The sequence below is a fragment of the Podarcis erhardii genome, assembly GCF_964252035.2.
Source record: "Podarcis erhardii genome assembly, chromosome: 2".
NCBI classification, from domain to species: domain Eukaryota; kingdom Metazoa; phylum Chordata; class Lepidosauria; order Squamata; family Lacertidae; genus Podarcis; species Podarcis erhardii.
In genome coordinates, this window is record NC_138498.1 from 11,906,433 (window position 1) to 11,928,313 (window position 21,881).

Sequence of the window (21,881 nt, forward strand, 5' to 3'; positions counted from 1 at the left end):
AGTGTTGGAGGGTATGTATTACTATGTACTGCTCACCTGTGTCAAAGTCTATTGCCATGCTGGATTTACATATAAGCTAAACAAGCTATAGCTTAGGGCCCCACTCTCTTGGGGACCCTAAAAAAATTTAAAGGAAAAAAACCTGGATGCACATTTCCAAAATATAAGATAAAAAACAAATAAAATAAAACCTGCATACAGCAACAGTGTTTTTTGCTTTGTAGGCTCCTATGATGTAAGTAATGGGCCCCGCCTGCTCCCTAAAATATCACTGGTTCACTCATTTCTATATATAGGATGCCTACAATCTGCATGGACTGGTTGCATGCCAACATGTGCAAATGGCTTTAGATACCTATTAGGTCGATAAATTACCATATAGCACATATTCAACACAAAAAGCGGTGACAATTTCTTGTTGACAAAAGACAGCTGGACATATAAAGGGCCCCATTACCTTCAGTAGCTTAGGGCCTCATCAAACCTAAATCTGGACCTGGTCTATTGCACTATTATTGTGTCCATGACATGTTGCAGAGTGCACCAGTATGGAAGGGCCCACAAAGTAATGCTGTGGGGAAGAATGGAAGGAGAGGAAGAGGAAGAGGAAGAAGAACTAAATGTGGAAATAGTAAGAGGAGAGAGAGAGGGGGGGGAATGGGAGGCAGGAAAAAGAACAGAAAAGCTGAAATGATAAATAGAGGAGGGGGAACGGGACAGCGAGAGAATGAGACACAAAGATGAAGGTTAAGAAAGAAGGACACAAAAAAGAGCAAGAGATTGGGAGAAAGAATGACAAAGGAAAAGAAAAATGAGAGAAGTGGGGATAAAAAGAAAGAGCAGACAAAGGAGCAGGGAATGAGATCCGAGGGGACAGAGGAGGGTGGTTTCTCCCCCTCAAGGGGCTTTCATTCTTAGATATCCTGCAGGAGTGGAGGGATTCTCCCACCCTCCCTTTCTCTTTCTTGCATTTGCTCTCTCTCCCTTTTTTATCTGAATAATTAAGTCATCTGAATTCCTATGATTTACCATTTCCAATGATAAATAGTCGTTACAGGAGTTAGCCAGTTGGCAGATCTTTAGCTTGAAGTTATAATTTGTCAAGCTGCCACTAGATTCATGTTTTATGCTAATGAAGGTAGACTTATTGACTCAGGGTTAGGCAGTGACCGGGTCACCGCTGCCCCGAGGCAAGACGGAGGTCAAAAGGTCAGAGGTGAAAGGAAGAGTGGGCCTGTATGGATTTTCTGTAAGGCAGTTGCGATTTTGTAAGAAGGCCTGTCTAAATGATATCAGGAAGCAGGGAAATCTTCCACTGAAAATGGGTGCTGTGACTTTTTTTTTAACAAACATGTCACAACACAGTGGTACACACTGTAGTCTTTTGCTGCTCATTCCAGGTTGCATTAGCCCTCTGTCCACTTGCTAAAGTTCATCTTGAACTGCAAAAGAAACAGCTTGGTCATGGCGCTATTGTTTTTCTTTGAACTTACAGCCCTTGCCAGTGGCGTAGCGTGGGGGGTGCAGGGGGGGCCGGCCGCACCGGGCGCAACATCTGGGGTTAGGGCAAATCCACGGGTTAGGGGGCGCAAATCCACGGGTTAGGGGGCGCAAATCCACGGGTTAGGGGGCGCAAATTACTTGCCTTGCCCCGGGTGCTGACAACCCACGCTACGCCACTGGCCCTTGCTCTAAGCTATATGAGTACTTATAGTTTGTGTGTGTGCTCATGCATATGCCGGAAGAAATATCAACAAACTCAGATATGCAGATGACACAACCTTGATGGCAGAAAGTGAGGAGGAATTAAAGAACCTTTTAATGAGGGTGAAAGAGGAGAGCGCAAAATATGGTTTGAAGCTCAACATCAAAAAAACGAAAATCATGGCCACTGGGCCCATCACCTCCTGGCAAATAGAAGGGGAAGAAATGAAGGCAGTGAGATATTTTACTTTCTTGGGCTCCATGATCACTGCAGATGGTGACAGCAGCCACGAAATTAACAGACGCCTGCTTCTTGGGAGAAAAGCAATGATAAACCTAGACAGCATCTTTAAAAGCAGAGACATAGTTAAAGCTATGGTTTTCCCAGTAGTGATGTACTGAAGTGAGAGCTGGACCATAAAGAAGGCTGATTGCCAAAGAATTGATGCTTTTGAATTCTGGTGCTGGAGGAGACTCTTGAGAGTCCCATGGACTGCAAGAAGATAAAACCTATCCATTCTTAAGGAAATCAGCCCTGAGTGCTCATTGGAAGGACAGATCCTGAAGCTGAGACTCCAATACTTTGGCCACCTCATGAGAAGAGAAGACTCCCTGGAAAAGACCCTGATGTTGGGAAAGATGGAGGGCACAAGGAGAAGGGGACGACAGAGGAGGAGATGGTTGGATAGTGTTCTCGAAGTTACCAGCATGAGTTTGACCAAACTGCGGGAGGCAGTGGAAGACAGGAGGGCCTGGCGTGCTCTGGTCCATGGGGTCACAAAGAGTCGGACATGACTAAACGACTAAACAACAACAACACATGCATATGCAAGCATGTACCATCAGACCCTCCAAGTGTCCCTATTTTACAGGGACAGTCCTTGATTTATATAAGCTGTCCCGGTTTCTGATTTGATCCCAGAGTGTCCCACTTTTCCTTAGGATATCCCTACTTTCATTGGAGAAATTTTGGAGGGTATAGAGCGGGCACAAGCAAACTCGGCCCTCCAGATGTTTTGGGACTACAACTCCCATTATCCCTAGCTAACAGGACCAGTGGTCAGGGATGTTGGGAATTGTGGTCCCAAAACATCTGGATGGCCGAGTTTGCCTATGCCTGGTATAGATTTATATGACCCCGCCCCCCCAAGCCAAGGAGATAACTATCTATACCACCTTTAGAAGACATCTGAAGGCAGCCCAGTATAGGGAAGTTTTTTATGTTTCATGTTTTTTTATGTTTTTATATAGGTTGTAAACCACCCAGAGTAGCTGGGGCAACCCAGTCAGATGGGCGGGGTATAAATAATAAAGTTGTTGTTGTTGTTGTTGTTGTTGTTGTTGTTGTTGTTGTTGTTGAATAGGACATTCCTATTTTCATCAGAGAAATGTTAGAGGGTATGCAGCATCGCAACAACTTTAGGTGAAAGTTGATGTGGCACCATGGCTCAGATGCTGCCAGTTCAAATCTCAGCTAAGTTAGGAACTCGCAAGGTGGTCTTAGCCCAGCCACTCTCCTCTTAGCTTCATCCCTGCCCCCTCCATGTGTAATGTAAGGGAGATAACACTGACCTGTCATACAGGTTGTTAGGTTTGTTGAGGAATATGAAGCAAGGGTGTAGGCTTCAGTGCTACATGAAATGGAATATCACCCTCATCACCACCACCGTCAACCGATGTCTCCGATGATCCTCTGTGCAAGAACAACAGGAGCCCTCTTCAGGTGTTCGCTCAGGTGAACAAGGAAGGGCGAGAACATGCTGACAAGCCAGCCTCCTTCTGGAACATCACCTTTCCTTTATCTGAACCCCCCCCCTCTCTCTGTGTGTGTGTGTGCTCTCCTCTACTGATAGAGATTCCTCCTGTACTTTAGAACCCGGATGATTCAGTGTTCTAAATCACTTGGGGATCTTAGCCAATAGTGATGGGTGAAACTGCCAATTTTGATTCTTCCTAGTTTCTCATTTTTTCAGTCCTAACGCCAGTTCTTCACATTTACAGCCTGTCATTTTCTTTTTAAAGAAGGTCCTCACAAGAATTGTTTGACATTTTAGTGCATTTTTCTTCTGACACACACATTTTTAAATGAAATTTTGCTTAATAAAGCTGATTTCCCCTAATATACTGCATTTTATGTTCTATTTTCTATGCATTTTGAGGCAAAGTTTTCCCTAACATGCACATTTTTGTACACAATGGTTGGAGAACTGCATTGTGAAATTCAGAGACGTACCAGTTTCCAGGAATAGCTGTGTTTCGATTTACTCATTGTTTTGAGAAATGCACCTTGGATGGTTTCTAAGTAAAATGTGAACAGAAGTGATTTTCTCCTCGATCCCTAATACCCAGTGGTCTCCACTCCCCAGATCCAAATTCTCTGAAAGTCTGAACCCTGGAACAAGGTAAACAAACATTCAGCAACATGATTTCATCTGCAATATTCATTTCAGATTCAGGCATGGGGTGGCGTTCTGTTTGTTTCCCTTGGTTCCTTGTTTGTTTTCTGTTGCTGACAAGACCAATAAAATTTGAACAGCTCTGTCAATCTTTCCTCAAATGATGACTTGTTTTTTGAGAGTATGAAATAGATAAATAGAAGGTTTCCCCCCCAAAAAACTATTGCTGCCTCGTTCACTGGTATCAGCAGAACAACAACACCACTTATAAAGGCTGCAACTCACAAATCACTTTCTCTTGAATACTTTTCTTGACATCAAGGGAGTTTTTAATGAGTGAATGTTTTATGGATTACAGTTTCCATGATCATATTCCTCCTAGCGCAGTTGGCCTACCAAACAATATCAACATCCAATGTTTATCTTCTCAGCTGCGCGCACACTTTTAAAGCACATGTCTCCCTACCCTCAAAGAATTCTGGCCGCTGTAGTTTGATAAGGGTTGTTGAGCATTGTAACTCTGCAATGGTAAACTACAGTGTCAAGCAGGGGTGTCCTGTCCTGTATCACCTGAGGCAGAATGGGAAGGCCTTGCCCCACTGCTGAAGCCACTCCTGCCCAGGTGTGTGGCGGCTAGGGTTGCCATATTTCAAAAAGTGAAACTTGCAGTTGAGCTGAAATTAGCCAGAAACAGCGGCGTAGCGTGGGTTGTCAGCACCCGGGGCAAGGCAAGTAATTTGTGCCCCCTAACCCGAGGCAAGGCAAGTAATTTGCGCCCCTAACCCCTAACCTGCCGCCGCTGCCAGCTTCTTGCTGCTGCCTGGACTGGGGTATTTACGGTAAGGTAGCCACGGCGGCAGCGGTGGGTCCGTGTCAGGTGATCTGAGGCGAGTTGCCACTGGCGCTGCCGCCCAAACGACGCCGCTTGCCCGGAGGAGGAGGGCAGAGAGGCGAGGAAAATGCAACATGGTCCAGCAGCTGCAGCAGCAGCAGCGGCGGCGGGGCTGTGAGGAGGGGCTGCCTGGCGCGCCCTCCGCGGCGAGCGCTGAGAGCCGCTGCCTGCCGGACGCCTTCGGCCCGGACGCGCGCACAGCTCGTCGGTTCCGCGAGACATGGGGCTCTGCTACAGCCTGCGCCCGAGGCTCTTCGGCGACTCCGGAGGCGGCGAGCGCCCACCCCAGATGTTGTGCCCGGTACGCCCGGCCCCCCTGCACCCCCCATGCTACGCCACTGGCAAGAAACTAGACTTCTGATATGGGTTGCCATATTTCTAGATTTTCCCTCCGGGGTTCCACCACCCAAAGCAGTTGCCGCAGCCTGCCTCATGGGTGGGCCGGCCCTGGTGCCCATAATTCTTTGAGAGAAAGATGGTGCTTCAAATGTGCTTTAAATATATAGCATGTGCTAGTATGTGCACAGCCTCCGTTCCCGTCTGAATTTTAATGTTCTGAAGTCGCATGATGCAGTTCTCCTGCTAAGGCTAAGCAACTGTCTTCCATACCCTGTAAAACCCACCTAGGAACTGTTCATAAGCAGCTCTGAACTCCTCAGAGGAAATGTGGAGAAAAAGTGTAATAAGCCAAGCATGCAGAGTACTGATCAAAGCAAGATTTTAATTTCTCCATCTGGTATCTCCCCCTCATGAATCAAACGCCAACGCCAACAGTGCACACAAATAATAAATACATAATAAACCTGTGTCATCCTTCTGATAGTCCAGGCAAATTTAGAGGTAGATATTTTGTAATCGCTTTATTAACTTCTATAAACTTATGAAAATGCAGAGCTCCACACACACACCGCCCTTCTCAGTGGACAACCTGTGTTTTTCTGCTCTGAGATTGTAGGGATAAGGCCCAGATTTTGTTCTGAGCATAGGAAAGCTCTCATCAGCATCAGCAAGCATGGCCAATGACCAGGGCTGAGGGGACTTATAGTCCACACAGGCTAACCTTACTCTAGAGCATTGGTCTAGTGGTGGGTCCATACCCACTAATGTGGCATGTGGACCGATCTAAGCTGAGTTGCAAGAGCAGCAGTGCCAACATAGAAAGATGTGGCAAAAAAGCCAAAAGAAATAGATTCCCAAGTGCATGTTTGGGTTAAAGCTGGGTCCCAGACTTGGAAAATATTGAAGACGATTGCTCTGAAGAGCAGCATGGATTGTGTGCGATGATCAGAATATACCCATCCCTTTTCCTTCCCCGCTGACCCTGAAGAACATCTTGCTTCTTTCCTTTCTTCCGAATCCAATCCTTACTTTAAGCTAATGAAATGGCCATTGTTCCCCAGTACAGGAATGGCCTCTGAGAGCATGTTTGCGAGAGTTGTGATATCTGCTATTTGATCGTTGTTATGCTGTTGGAGGCTGTTAACCATTTACGGCTGAAACAAAGAATTAAAAAAATGTGGACTCCAAAAGCAACACCATCTTATCCTGTGCCTCTGCAAATTTGCTGGCTGCTTGATAGTGAAGGAGGACAGATGTCCTCTCAGCCAAGGGTTGCGTACTGTAAGGAAGATCGTGGCAGTGCAAGGCCTTTCCATGAAACTCACTTCCACTCATACATGCCATGCTGGGATTGCAGCCTGAATGATATTCCATATTAAGGCAAATTAAGCCAGAGCTCACTTGCGAAACTATCTTTTCAAAATCTTTGCCGCTACACACTCCTCATTCCTAAGGCAATGACTGGTTCTGCCAGCACTATTTATAGCACAATTACCATCCCTGTCGTATTTTTGCAAAGAGTCTGTGAATGTTTCTCTTCCGCTCTGTTTAATGAGGAAGTTGTTTTATACTCAGCAAATTGGGAGAAATTCTTGCCCTGGTATGGGCAAACAGCTTTGATGTCAACCAGTTGACACTGCCTTATGAAAGGAACCACATGCAAGGGACTTTGTTGTTTATCTATTGAATACCCTCGTGCTTAAAGGTAGGTCTATCTTGGTGATTCACAAATGTGGAGGGGGGGGATAGGTAAAAAAATGTAAAGGACCGGGGGGGGCATACTGGTGGCTCAGAGAGGTCTTGGGATGGGTCTGTCTGAGTTACCTTCAGTAAGCCAATATCACAACAAGAAAAGTCCCCCCAAAGTGTTTTGCTTCTGAGCCAATCCCATGAAGTGACTTATGGACCCTGTTCTAAAACTCCACCAATTGGTCCCTTAAGTTTTGTCTCAGTGAAAATGCACACGATAAGGCTAACAGGGTCAACACCTGTGTCATCCACTTGATGGAGACACAGGAGCCAACTCCCAGGGACCAAGGTCCCTTCGGGGGGGGGGAATAAAATATTTGAGGGGCCCGCCCCCCAAGTTGGTGGGCATTGCCATTCAAATGGTGTGCATGTACCACACCTGGCAATCAATTATGTGGGGTGGGGCTTACATGCCCCCTGCTAGAATATCTTATTCAAGTTGGCACGCCTGACTGGAGACGTTCCTATAAAGAGGTATCCTAAGCATTCCATGGTGTGCTGCTAGAATATTTATCAATAAATATGTTACTAAACATTAATGGAAACAGATTAATGGAGACCAAGCCTCCAATTCCCTCCAAGGAAGAGTATTCTACCCTCCATTCAGAGTCCAGCAAGCAACAGAAATTTGGTAAGAAGTATCATCAAACTGCATAGACTATTAGATATTAAACTAAACTGTACAGAAGACACAAGATGACACTGGCCAGCTAGGTACCTAAATCAGAGCTGGGAATGAAGAATCCACTCCCTTAAAAGATCATTTTGTGTGCTAGTGCAACCCTATGTGCAACCCTATGCCTATCTGCTCAGATGTAAGTCCCATATAAGTGACCTGGGATTAAGTCCCATCAAACTCAGATGGTACCCACTTATTCTGATTAGTAGGGTTGCGCTGCTAGGTAACAGGAATGTGGAGGGTAACGACCTGAGAGGAGAATGTGATTTAAAAAGAAAGAAAGAAAGATGGAAGTGTGTGATTGTGTATGCCCGGAACTTATGTGCCTGAAAATGCCTTGTTAATGTATTTCCTGGGTTTCTTGTGTAACTGCATGCGGGCACAACTCACTGCAAAAGAACGCTTCCGTTCATCTGAACATCAGAGCATATAAATTATTTTGGATTTTCACCAGGCTGGTCCAGGAAAAAAATAGACTGATACGCACACATCCCTACTGAATTTCACCTGACAGCCCAATGTGCTGTTTGTCATCTTTGTGGTCACAGGGGAACACTGATGTCCTTCCCTATCCTTCTCTGCAAAGATCCCTTACATCCCTTGAAGGGGACTTTGGGACTTGCACAACAATGCCAAGAGGCTCAGCGAATGCCTCTTTCTTGTCTTTCCCAGTCAAAGAGGTGGAGTGATGGTGTCCTCATTGCTCCTGCTCGGGGAGGATGCTGGAGAGGCAAGATCTGATTTGTCAGAAGAGGAAGAGCCCCGCCCAGCAGCAGTTCCCCACAGGAGGCCTTCTCTCTCTCTCTTCTTCTGCTTCATCCTGCGGTTCTGGAACCAGATCTTCACTTGGGATTCATTGAGAAATAAGGCCGAGGCAATTTCCACCCGGCGGGCTCGGCTCAGGTATTTGTTGAAGTAGAATTCCTTCTCCAGCTCTGTCAGCTGCTTGGTGGTGAAGTTGGTTCTGGGAGAGGAGTGGGGAGTTGTCCCGTCTGCTGTGGTATCATGTAACTTCACTAAGGATGAAAAGAAGGAAGCATCACTCAGGGTACCGTTTGTGAGTGGTATTCAACCAAGTTTTACTCGGAATAGACCACTTAGTTTCAATAGTTTGTAATTTCCGAGCACAATTCAAAGTGTTGGTGCTGACCTTTAAAACCCTAAACGGCCTCGGTCTTGTATACCTGAAGGAGCGTCTCCACCCCCATCATTCTGCCCGGACGCTGAGGTCCAGCGCCGAGGGCCTTCTGGCGGTTCCCTCATTGCGAGAAGTAAGGTTACAGGAAACCAGGCAGAGGGCCTTCTCGGTAGTGGCGCCCACCCTGTGGAACACCCTCCCTTCAGATGTGAAGGAAATAAGTAGCTATCTTATCTTTAAAAGACATCTGAAGGCAGCCCTGTTTAAGGAAGTTTTTAATATTTAACACTGTATTGTTTTTAATACTTGATTGGGAGCTGTCCAGAGTGGCTGGGGAAACCCAGATGGGTGGGGTATAAATAATAAATTATTATTATTATTATTATATTATTATTATAATCCTATTATCATTTTGTTTATTATTGCTGCTATTATTTGCCCCAGTCCATTTTCTACTCCAAAAAAACCCCACTATGGCTTGACTCCCCACCTTTATTTAGAATATTTCTAAACCCCTTTATGAAAAAGCTCTCCATGTGGCATACACATAAAACTGGAAAGAAAACACAGCTAAAACCCACAGTCTAATGAAAGACAAATATACATAAAGCCAGCATCATTAAAAACATAAACACACAAGTGTGCATAGAACCATCATGATTAAGAATAGATAAGATCAAGAGAACTTTTTAAAAAAACAGATAAAGGTAACTTAATTATATGTCTAAATTAAATGGCATTAAAAAAATTTAAGAGCCAGTTTGACCAGATACTAATCAGTCTGGATGCATGATAAGATCCAGTTTTTAAATAGCTTTTGCCCTGAACACCTAAAGAATCTGCAGTGCAGAAAGCTTGCAACATTTTCAATGGCTGTTGGGGCAACTTGCTGTATGGGCAGGCATGGACTGGCTGTGCCTTGAGGTCAGAACTGGAGGTGTTCAAAGGAGTAGCAGGGTGGGGTGGCGGAAGCAATACTCTCTCACACATGTTCCTGGTGCATCTCCAAAGCTAATCAGGAAAACCCATTATGCAAACTGTGCTCAGTCATTTTCCCTCCAAGACAGGCTATGTGGTTTGGTTCATACCTACCCTCCTCTCCCAACAGGCAATCCATAGCACAGGCTTCCACAGCCAATCAGGACTGGGTCAAGCAGCTGTGCCTTTCCCCCTGGCCTAAAGCCTTGGTTGGAGTCCGTTCTTCACATGCCCATCACTTCATGCATCTAGCAACAATTTGCATGAGCGAATGAGCCACTGCTGATCAAGCAGCACAGATTGATATGTCGCATCACCACAAACACCACACATTTCAGGGAAATGACTAGAATCTGTTCAGGAAATTAGAAATCAGGTGTTGTCTAGGCTTCTTGTATACGCAGGTCTTCAGAGAAGGTCAGAAATCTGGGATAGGAAGGGATGCTGGCTTGGATATTCAAGTGCCATTCCCCATCCCTGCCAATTCTGATACTGCTCTCTCCTCTTTCTGTGTCCCATTTTACACACAACCACAGCAGCAAACCCAAGTTTTCCACTGCGCATTCACCTGGAAGCTACAGCTGAGTGCATTCAGTGCATTCACCGAGGCATTTGCCAACATGTATTGGTGGCATATTTACATATATATTACTTTGCACATTTCAGGATGCCCTTAAGACACCTTAGAAAAATGTAGTGTGTGTTTTCTACCGGAGTGGGGAAGCTGTGGTCCTCTGGAGCTTGCTAGACTCCAACTCCCATCATCCCTGGCCATCATAGGAGCCAAATCCTAGGGGCCATGGAGGCTCCGTCCCCCACAATGAAATATTTGAGGGATGTGTGTGCACTGCCTCATGTGATCGATTATGCGAGGCAGGGCTTACCTGGGCCCCCCACAATATTTTATTCAAGTTGGCACCCCTGCTGGCCACCAGCCATGCTGGCAGGAGCAGATGGGAGCTGGAGACCAAGAGCATATGAAGGACCAAAGCTTCCCCATTCATCCTTCTTTCATCATCAAGTCACTCTCATTCTTCCTGTTGACACTGTCTCAGTTTTCCCCCTATGTCTTATATTTCCTGGAGAATGTCTCAAAGAATTAAATGCTGTGGGGAAAGAGAGGGAGTTAGGGCAAAGTGCTGACTGGTCCCTGTTGGGACTGGTGGGATTGAAGGTGGGGAGCCCAACAGTAGTGGACCAGAGCCAATGACAGGTAGCCAATGACAACTCAACTAATTCCTCCCTGCTGAATTCTGCAAGGCCAGGAGGAGGGAGGTAAGTAAGAAGGCAAGCAGGCAGGCAGGTGGGGACTGGATGAGAGTAGACTGAGCTCTAGTGGAATAGTCTCAACTGAAGATTCCAAAATGATGCACTCTAAAGCGAAGCAACCAATGCACGGTGGCAAGAAAAGCAGATCTTCAGAGGAACACAACAGGATCTTTCTGGATGGGAGGCAGGTATATATCTTTAATAAACAAATAAATAAAACCATCTTGTGTTAGAGCACATGGATACCTCAATACCATAACACTTCAATACCTCCAGGGTTGGCTCTCCCCATCTTAATTGACCTGGAGCCTGTGACCATCATCTGAGCCCTTCTTCATGTGCTCTTCAAAAGCTCCTGAGGGTGGCAACACAAGAATGGCCTTATCTGGGGAATGCTCTCCCCAGGGTGTCTCGCCTGGCACCTTCATTATGTACATACATTTTTAGGCACCAGGCAAAAATATTCCTCTTCTCCCAGGCCTTTGCCTAATTAATCAACCTATGGCCGCCTAAACTGTGTGTTGGGGGCGTTGTTTTATTTGTTGTTACGTTGTGCATTTTTGTGCTTTTATACTGTAAACCACCCTGTGATCCTCAAATGAAGGGTGCTATAGAAATGTAATGAAGGAAGAGGAGGAGGACTGTTCCAAGGCTGCCTTCCCCAACTTGGTGCCCCCAAGATGTTGCCAAACTACACATCCCATAACCTCTGACCACATCAAAGTGCAAGTAGATAAATAGGTACCGCTCCAGCGGGAAGGTAAACGGCGTTTCCGTGCGGTGCTCTGGTTCGCCAGAAGTGGCTTAGTCATGCTGGCCACATGACCCGGAAGCTGTACGCCGGCTCCCTCGGCCAGTAAAGCGAGATGAGCACCGCAACCCCAGAGTCGGCCACAACTGGACCTAGTGGTCAGGGGTCCCTTTACCTTTACTATCTGGAAGGTTTGGAATCTTGAGTGAAGGAATTGGGCAGGATAGTGTGTGGGCATCCCTCCCCCTCAAGAGTTGAACGGTGTTTGCTACCTGTCTTGCTTCCTACACACCAGGATCGCTGCCCTAACAGGAGCTATTAACTCGCTCAGTGCCACAACCATAACTCATCCCGGTTCTAAAGCCAAGGAAGCGTCTCTTCAGCTTGGTGGACTGTTGTTGTTGTTTTTTTAAAAAAAACAGAAACAAAACCGTACTTGCCTTTCCCTCTTGTGTTAGGAGGTGTGGAATGGATGTGAGCTAAACTTCAGCTGCCTTGGGCCGAAGGAGCCAACACAACCGTTAGCCAAGCTTTGAAAGGACGAACTCACTTGAAAGGGGACAGAGTTTTGATAGATGTGGCGGGCCAGAGCAGAGGGCAATGTTTAAAGATCTGGATTATTTTTAGAAGAAAATGGCCTTCGCTTTGAAATGAAGCAAAACGTCTTTTCCCCTGGCCCCGCCCCGCCCCATTTTGTCTTATGCAGCTTTCTAAATTGCAGAGACGGAACACGAATTCGACTTCTTCCAAATATGTTGGTATCTCGAGCGCCTGTATTTAATTCCCCCCACTTCCAACGCAGACATTTCTCAAGGCTTTCCTATCCTTACAAAACATAAGCTTAAACACACACACAAAAACTGCCATTTTTATTATTTGTTTTTTCCACCTACAGAAAAATAACAAGAAGAAAAGAATCTCCTTCGCGTGACTTACTTTCCCGAGCTTGGAAACAAGCGAATGCATCATTTTTTTTAAGAGTCATATTAAACACAAATAAACACGCTGGCACCATAAAGATATGCCAGTTTTTTGGATCAGGTCTCAGCCTATATTAAAAATTATATGCCCGCCACACTTTTTATTGTCTTTGTTTATCTTCCCCCGTTTCCATGATAAACAATGGGGAAAGTGTTTATATTGTTAAAGGCAACAACAAACAAAAGGTGTGCGTTTGTTGGTGTGCATGCATATGTGTGTGTGTGTGTGTGTGTGTGTGTGTGTAATGATATTAAAAGCGTATTATACAGACACGGGGGACCACCAGTTCCTTGAAAGTGGAGAAGTCCTCCTCTGCTTGGAAACAGAGATTCTCCTCCTACCCACCCACTCCAAGATCCACAGAAGAAGACAATATTTCCCCCCGCCGAGATCTCTCTACTATCAGGAATATAGGAAGCCCCGAATAGAGAACGCATCTCGAAGGCTGACAGATCTGGAAAGGCGAAGGATCGTGGCGACCTCCCCCGCTTTCCCTAAAACTTGGAGGAACTTCGGACTTCACAATGTAAACGAGCTTTAGAAAATTTCGACACAAATCAGATGTCTTTCAATGAATTACTTTGTATTCTTTCTCTTCTATTTTTTTTTTAAACCTTACCCCCCAAAACAGCTATAGGAAATGACGGTTTTTGTCTGTATGTCCTCGTAATGGTTTTGGAAACAATTAATAAATATTCCTAATTTAAACATTAAAAAAAACCCTATAAAACAAGCAAGTAAACAAGTAAACCCCACCGCCAATCGCGAAGCAACTTAATCTTATTGCCCCACCGGAGGAGAAAAAGGAGAAAAAGAGTTGGATCTTTTCGGATCGAATTATATTCAGGAGCACAAGGAATCCTCCGGAATAAATTTCACAAGGCGAAACGAAAGAAAGTATAGTAGTTCGGGAAAGAAAATGGTTCCATTCTCTCTCTCTCTCTCTCTCTCTCTCTCTCTCTGTGTGTGTGTGTGTGTGTGTGTACATTATATGCATCATTAAGAAGTTCGCACACCAAAATCTTTCTGGATGCAGGGGCACTGAAATCTGTAACCCGTTTCTCTCCGATTTCTGGCTTCCGGGGCTCCCTTTACGCGCGCCGTTTATGGCGAAAGGGAGACGGCCAAGACGCGCGCCTATCAAAGTATCCAATTGCTCTCCGATTTGGAGTTAGAGGAAGTTTGGTCTCCCAGGTCGGAATGCGGGCGGGCGCCCTCTTTGATGGGTGGGGGATGTCGTACATTGTCCAGTTTGGTTAATGATTCCTTAATCTTGCAGCCTTTTCCCGTTCAAGGGCTTAACAACTGATCCCGGTTTGGGGCTGGGAGAGCCCTACTCCCGAGTCTACCTCCTCCGAAAGGACGAGACTGGCTACCGTGGCTCTGTTTCATTTTGGGGACATCCTTCTCTTGTCTTCTCCCTCCCAGAGGGAATGTCAGAGTGTGTGCATAAATTCTATTACCTACCCACCCCAAAGATAAAATAACCGCAGAAAGGACAAACTGGTCGAGGAACGAACGAACAAGCCCCAGTCACAAAACAGCAACAAGAACGCTCAGCTCTCCAGAATCCCGTTGGGAACAACAGCTATATTAAATAAAGAAATCTCCATCCAGCACTTAGTAACTCTGCTTGACTTTAGAAACTTTCAGGCCCTGGTGATCCCACAGAAAGAAAGGGGCGCGCGGATCCAACATAGACCATGAAAGATTTTGCTTCGGATCCCAACCTGTTGTTTGGAAGTTCAGCAGACTTTCAGAAATTTCTCCCCTCGTCCCCGAAATCCATGAGGACTATGAGCCTGCTATTTGGCAACAAACAAGCACTATGCACAAAATTCACACGCGCATCCAGAGGTCACGTGCGTGTTAAGATCCGCTGGCAACAGCCGCGTCAAAAGAAGCTAGAACTCGCATCTCCTCGTCAAGAGACAATTTCACCTATTTTTAAATGTATTTGTGTTGGGGTGGTTAAAGTTCGCCAGGCGTGGATGGTGAAGCGCTGACAGATTGAAATGGGGCAAGTTGGGGGGGAGGGGGGCTAGGAGAGAGAAATTGATCGTTTCTGGTAATATCTGAATGGTTCCTTCTTCCATGATTTCGTGTGTCGGAAGGAGGGTTAAAATTATGCTACATTTAACGTTCCGATATCTTAAACATATTTATTTGGGAGTAACTCCTTTTTTGGGGTGGGGGAAAGTTTACCAGGAAGTTTAACTTTAGCTGCAGTCGAAACCTGTTAGTATCCATGGTGCGCTGCCGATACTTCAGTCTGCAGGTTTGCTGCTATCGGATTTTAATCCGATATAATGGCAAAAGCACTTTTGAAAGGTCGTCACAAAGTTTCCGCCTCTACTTTGGTGGATGTATTTTTTATTTTTTATTTTACATCTATCTATCACATTCAGAACAAAAACTGGGCATTAAAAAAACCCCGAAATACAAATACTATTTTGAAACAATAAATTGCCAGCGTTTTCATGATCGCCAGACAGTCGATTCCTAACCAAATGCTTGCTTGAGGGCACCCATTCTGAACAATAAATAGTTAAAAATTCTCTCTGAATGGGTAACTTGAAGGGAAATTACCCCTCGCGTTATCCTTTCAAAGAGAGACCCAAGACCCCCGTTTAAAGCCAAAACGAACATACAACAAAAATCACGACAAAACGCTGTTTATTTTTTATTTAAGGATTGCTCTCTCTCTCTCTCTTTCTGGCTCTGCCTCAAATCCTTATGCTCCGAGAATGCTAAATCGCCTTCGCATTAGCCGTGAGAATAAGTTATTACAATCGCCAAACGTGAGCTGCTTAGAAATCAGACGCCCAATGGATACAGACATCTCCGCGCGTGATAGATGACTTTCTATTACCAATTTGAGGTACCTGGAGTATCCGGTGATGTTGCGCGCGCGCCAGCTACTCATCCAATTAGATCCGAGCGGGGCCTGCTCGCCAACAACTCACCTGTTCTTCTTCGGGGCGGATTCCTCTGAACTTTCATCCATTCAAAAGTTTCCATTTCTCCGCCAACCTCCCGAGGCGGACCCCTTCCCTCCCCTTGGGCTCTCCAAGAGCTGACGGGCTGAGCCAAGATGATTTCCTCTTGGCTACCTGAGTACTGGGGGTCCATCAGCCGAGCCCCGAAGGGATGTCCTTCTGGGAAAGAAGCTGGGTACACCGAGGAAGAGGAGGAAAAAGAAGAAGAAGGGGCGGGGAAGTCTCTGTCCCCATAGCTAGGTGGGTAGGGGGCACCGAGGGAGTTGAAGCTGGAATGGGGAGAAGTCACTCCGGATCTACCTACGTCGGGCGGGCTGGGCCCAGCCCAGAGGTAATCGTGGGGTGGGCGAGGCATGCGAGAGGAGTGATGGGGCTGGTTGGCTGGGGAGTGGGGAGGAGAAGGTCCCCCTGGGAGATCCCGCCCCATCTCCTCGCCTCTGTCCCCAGAGCAGCAGCAGCGCTGCCTCTCCGGCTGTCGCTGCCTTCCAGAGAGTGTCCCCGTGAAGTGGCCACTGCCCCCTGCCCCACACACCAGCTCTAGGAAGGGGCGATCCGTCATCCTGCCTTAATGGGCTTCCCTGCCCCTTTCGCCCAGCTCGGCATCCCCCCCCCACCTTTGGACCTGCTTTCACCATGTCAAATTGGACATTTCCCTACCCTCACCGCGCACTTCCCAAGGAGGCGGGGGTGGGGTGGGGGGCTACAAGCCCTGCGCGCAGAGATTTGCGTGGGCGGGGGGGGGGCGCAGAGAATGTTGGCTGAGACAAGAAAGCCAGCTGAAATTCGATACATTGAGAGCCACGTGACGGGCGCTTGGCCAATGGCCAAGGTTCACTAAGGGGTGGGGGGGGAGGCACTGTTTGATGAGCTAATGGCAGCAATTTGTAACTTTCAGTCTCTCTCTGGGCAAACACACAAGAGGGATGAGAGAGAGAGAGAGAGAGAGAGAGAGAGAGAGAGAGAGAGAGAGAGAGAAGTGGTGGCGCTTCTGCAACTGAGCTCTCTCTGGGCTGCGAGAAATGGACGCACTCATATCTCCTCCCCATCCTGCTGGAATATCTACCGGGAAGCTAAAGGTGAGTCCATTTTTATTCCGTCTGTTGCATCTTCAGAGCGGGTTGTCTCCTAAAGGAGCATCTCCTCCCCCCCCCCCTCTAAGTCCCCACACTCCCTCCCTCCTTCCGAAAGCGAATCTCGGTGCCATTAAGTACCCAGCCATAATACACCGTTTCATCTTAATTTAGCTGATGAAATTTGCAATTACTTTTTGCAATGAAAATAGATGCGTAGGGTTGGATAGCTGTGCCTGCATGTGCGCGCGTGGTGGGGGTGTAGGGTGCGAGGAGGAGCTGAAGTAAGCGAGAGGAACGCAAACTTTGTGACATCTCTCGAAAGTGGGGTGAGGAAGAAGGAGACGGAGACACTGCGAAACACCGTCACGACTTTTTCTGCAAATAAAGCTTGCATGTGGAGGGCCTGAGAGTATCTATTTAAAAAGGGGGGGGGGGGGAACACTCACCCGGATCTATTAGAATTGCAAATGAAGGTTACAAAAAAGTAAAATAAAATAAAAACCCTCCCCCAGGCACACATTCGCAATGCAACCTGTCTCTTGGAAGGCGTGTGTGTGTGTGTGTGTGTTGTTGTTGTTGTTGTTGTTGTTGTTGTTGTTGTTTTGGTTTTACATTGGCAGATTCTCCTGTAAGTTGATTGGGTAGGATATTTCTAATTGAAATAAAAACGATTGCCTGTATTTTGAGAGGGAATCCATGGAGCGTAGAAAATGCAACAGAAGATAGGGATGGGAGAAGTATATTTAAATGCCCACTTCTAATGTACAGTTAAATTCATCTGATGAATGATGGGGGCAATAGCAGGTAGGGCCCACCCCCAATATTTTGAATATAATAATGTTATTGGATTAAGATAGGAACCTTTGGGCTGCAGAGCCATATAGAACTGATATAAAACAGTAATAACATCTCTTAAAAATAAAAACTGGCTGTCCATGTGTTCTGTATTCCAGGCACGTTTCCTAGAGCCTACCATTCTTACTTCCAAGAAGTATTCATCTAAATCACTATTAATAAGGGACAGTTACAAGTTAATTGGCATTAAAATAATTCATTTCAATTTGTTAATATTAAATGAACAGATAGCACGCTTGCTTAAAACCAACTCATGTACAGCTTTTCTTTATTGGCACGATTATGGGAGAAGAATTGCTGGAAGGTCTGGAGAAACTTATGTGGTGGTGAGTGCGTGTGGCACCTTTGATCATGTGATGACTGCAATATCAAGTGACACCCTACATATGTGAAAACTTTAAAAGCCGTCACAGATGGAACAGCACAGAGGTTTTATCCCCCCTAAAATACAGTGCTGTTTAAGGGAGGCAGTTCACATAGTCAGCCACAAGTACGTCAAGTAAGTAACCTAGTGCTGTTCATGTGAGCTAGACTTCAGTTTTGCCACAGAGAACTTCACAATTCAAAGGAATTCTTATACACAGAAATACACTTGAGTGTCAGGAATACATAAATGTTTAACTTCCCCATCTCAGAGCCTGCTATAAAGCTCCACCATTCATTAAAGAAGCCTCCCTCCACTGAAGAAGAAAAATGAAAGTTTCACAGTACATCACTGTTTCTTACGTGAACTTCCTCCAGTGAAAAGGGATTTTTATTGAAGGTGATGCAGAATCTCTGTCATGGTTAGTTGCAGTCATCCAAGTGTTCTTGTGAGGATGCATCCTGACTTTGTAAAGATTTGAGCACCATGGGGAAAGCACTGGAAATTGCTTCTGTGGGTTAGTTCACATGAGGATGCTAGTTGCTCCTTAGGTAAAGGTAAAGGGGCCCCTGACCATTAGGTCCAGTCGTGGCCGACTCTGGGGTTGCAGCGCTCATCTCGCTTTATTGGCCGAGGGAGCCGGCGTACAGCTTCCGGGTCATGTGGCCAGCATGACTAAGCCTCTTCTGGGGAACCAGAGCAGCGCACGGAAACGCCGTTTACCTTCCCGCTGGAGCGGTACCTATTTATCTACTTACCCTTTGACGTGCTTTCGAACTGCTAGGTTGGCAGGAGCTGGGACTCCCCCCATCGTGGGGATTTGAACCGCCGACCTTCTGATCGGCAAGTCCTAGGCTCTGTGGTTTAACCCACAGTGCCACATGCGTCCGTTTTAGTTGCTCCTTAACTGTACCTTAAATTGATGACCCGTGAATGTGCCATCAAAGACAGGATTTACCACTGATTTACCTAGAAGGTTCCATGGAAGTTGTGATGAGAAACCATGTGATGTAAACACATGTGCTCTGTGCTTCCACAGTGGCTATTTCACATGAAAAGTCCATTCGCTGAACGAGCTTTCTCTGTGGACCAACCCCCATGGATTGGTCTGCCTCCACTCCAGAGCTCTTTCCTTCTCCAGAATCCAGTGTGAGCTTCCCAATTGTTATTATACAGCATAGTCTTCCTCTTATTTGTAGAAAATGTTCAGGTATCAACCAGTGGCAGATTTAGCTGATGAAATGTGGACTCTAATCACTACTCTGCCTTTGAGTTGCATCTCAGCCTTCCTTCCTCTGCCTGCAAAATTGGAGTCACTGGGAATGAGCAGATTGGCAAACATTTGATATCTTAATCCTAGAAAAGTTTTATCTCTGGTTCTACATGGCCCTTTCTGATGTCTTTGAATAAGATTTGAGGAGTTCATACCAAGCTCTTAAAGTGTGCTCTCACTTTTAGATGTTTCCTTATAACTAGGAAGTCTAATCAAATTCTGAAACCCCACATCCTATCATTGATTTTATTGGAGAGGGTGAATCTTCTGCTGTTGGAATCCATTAGGTTTCAATTCTGCCTCCCCCTCAGCTGGGTTGGTGAGGTATCCTGTTTCCCATCTGTTTATTTCTTGCAGAGCTAAACTGTGTATTATGGGATGGGGTGGTGAGGAGGGAGGGAGGAGAGCTTGATTCATACTTACAGAATTCTGCCTCTCTAATTCATTCGGCAGCATTTCTTCCTCATTGCCTGTCAGCTGAAACTTGGATGCAGATGGGACCTGGATTGCCTGCCATAGATGTCAGAGAGAGAGAGAGAGAGAGAGACCTGGTGGCAAATATATCAACAACAAAAAATAAGTCAACATGTGCTTCGGTCTTTTGCCTTCTGCAAATACAATCAGAGATGATGGGCCTGTCTTTTGCCAACGCACCTGCGCTCTCACACACATGCAGCCACTGGATTATGCCATTGGGCTAAAGCCACAGAAAGCAACTTGTGGCATCATTCTTCTGCCTAAAGACAGGAGGCAATATGACATAACTCTGTTCTTAGACCCAGAGCTTATCAGGCTTCGCCATGAATATTTCCCCCCTCTACTGATGCAAATGAAGGGTTGCTGTTTTTTAAAAGAGTTTTGCTTGTTGCTTCACTGATTTGCTTGCAATGTTTATACTGTTCAGTGTTTTCTGTTTATTTATTGCTGTAACCTGCCTTGTGAGGGTTATTCCTTGAAAGGTGAGATACATTGCAGTCTTTACACCTGGCATGGATAGTTGGTGCTCTTTATGCTAAGGTTGCAGGTTCAGTCCCCATATGGGGCAGCTGCATATTCCTGCATTGCAACGGGTTGGACTAGATGGTCCTCAGGGTCCCTTCCAACGCTACAGTTCTATGATTCTATGGTTCTTGGACCTCTCCCCAAACTATACCCTCTTCCTCTAGGCCAGACGTACACCTTTGACATTGCCACCCCCCCCCCCAAGTGTTTTTGCCTGGCTGGAATGTGTCCTTGAATTCTGATGATGTCTCTTGCTTGTCTGGTTGGAGGGGTATGTGAGTGTATGTAGAAACTAGTCTACTGCACAAAGGTAAAATTTTGCTCCACCCACTTTTGCCTCTGGCTCCTCCCACCACTGGAATATGGCCCCTAAGTATGTGGCCCTCATCTGAAAAAGGTTCCTTATCCTTGCTGTAGAAATCAGTGGCCTTTCTCCAGGTAAGTGGGAATAGGGTTGCAGCCTAAAAAAATAAAAATAAAAATATGTCCCTTACAGACTGGAATGTGACTTATTATTTGCCAGGCATGGAATGGAGGGAGGGGAAAGGTACATGATGGGGAACCACATTTTACATATATTCTTAGCAGAGTATCAGCTGTTTTATATATATCCTAAGGAGCCTCCCACCCTGTCTGAACCACACACACACATCTCATTCTGTTCTACTTCTGTGTGGATTTTCACGTGTCAGGGGTGGGTGCCTCAAACAGGTCAGTAATAACTCACGTGGCATCAGTGAAGTTAGTTTTTTATTCAAAGAAGCAAACAGCTCAGGAGGCCATGCCTGGTGAGCACAGCAACTCTTCCTAGCAGATCTTGCCCCCAGTGAGGCAGTTGTGAGGACTGAAGGTCCCCACCTTCCCACAATTGCCTCCTCCTTTCCCAGGTGCTTCCCAAGCAATCTGAGACTCCATGGATGTGCCTGTCTCTGCTCTGCCCTTTTCATACCTCTTCTGGTCCTGGGAGATCAGTGAGGAGGGGAGATCCCCTGGCTTCTTCAGCAGTCTGCCTCTTGGCCTCCCTCCTCTTCAGCCTCCGCTTCTGCCTCTGATTCTGGACTGCTCTCTGCCATAGACTCTCCCTGCTCACAAAACCCTGTTTCCTCTTCTCCTTTTGACACCACCTCCACCCAGTCCACTCCCTCTTCTCCATCTGACCACTTATCATCATCCCACCACCAATTCCTTGGCTCTGAGCCTTGTTCCCTTTGGGGTTTCCCCAACTGATGCCTCTGCATCCAGCCAGTCCATTACAATATGCCACTTTGGGTACCAATCTTTGCTATCTAGAATATAAATAACGTAAGCACATACATAACATTGAAAGAGGAGCTGCCTCTGTTAAACTGGGAAGGTTGAGACATATGCCTGTGCGTATGTTGCACAAGATTTTGCCATGCATTTAAATATTTAGCGCAATGTTTATTAAAAGGAGGGTG

At 46.1% G+C, this 21,881-nt stretch overlaps 1 protein-coding gene and 2 long non-coding RNA genes across 4 annotated transcripts; 2 read left to right on the forward strand and 1 right to left on the reverse strand.

Annotated features, from left to right (window-relative positions):
* Positions 1–5,693: 5,693 nt before the first annotated feature.
* LOC309334587 (uncharacterized protein) lies at positions 5,694–16,592 on the reverse strand. 2 transcript variants are annotated; one of them, XM_081849047.1, is made up of 2 exons: positions 15,843–16,592; positions 5,694–8,775 (listed from the first exon to the last, which is right to left on the reverse strand). In XM_081849047.1, the coding sequence occupies exons 1-2, from the start codon at positions 16,432–16,434 to the stop codon at positions 8,432–8,434; spliced, it is 936 nt and encodes a 311-aa protein (XP_081705173.1). In that variant the 5' UTR covers positions 16,435–16,592; the 3' UTR covers positions 5,694–8,431. The 2 variants fall into 2 exon arrangements, 1 of the variants encoding a protein (XP_081705173.1); XR_014153184.1 differs by lacking the exon at positions 15,843–16,592 and adding an exon at positions 10,760–10,896 and having other exon boundaries at positions 8,642–8,775.
* On the forward strand, positions 11,138–14,492 carry LOC309334618. Its single transcript, XR_014153194.1, has 2 exons — positions 11,138–11,332; positions 14,156–14,492. It is a non-coding gene; the product is annotated as an uncharacterized lncRNA (long non-coding RNA).
* On the forward strand, positions 15,973–20,937 carry LOC309334614. Its single transcript, XR_014153189.1, has 3 exons — positions 15,973–16,115; positions 16,771–16,951; positions 19,894–20,937. It is a non-coding gene; the product is annotated as an uncharacterized lncRNA (long non-coding RNA).
* Positions 20,938–21,881: the final 944 nt, after the last annotated feature.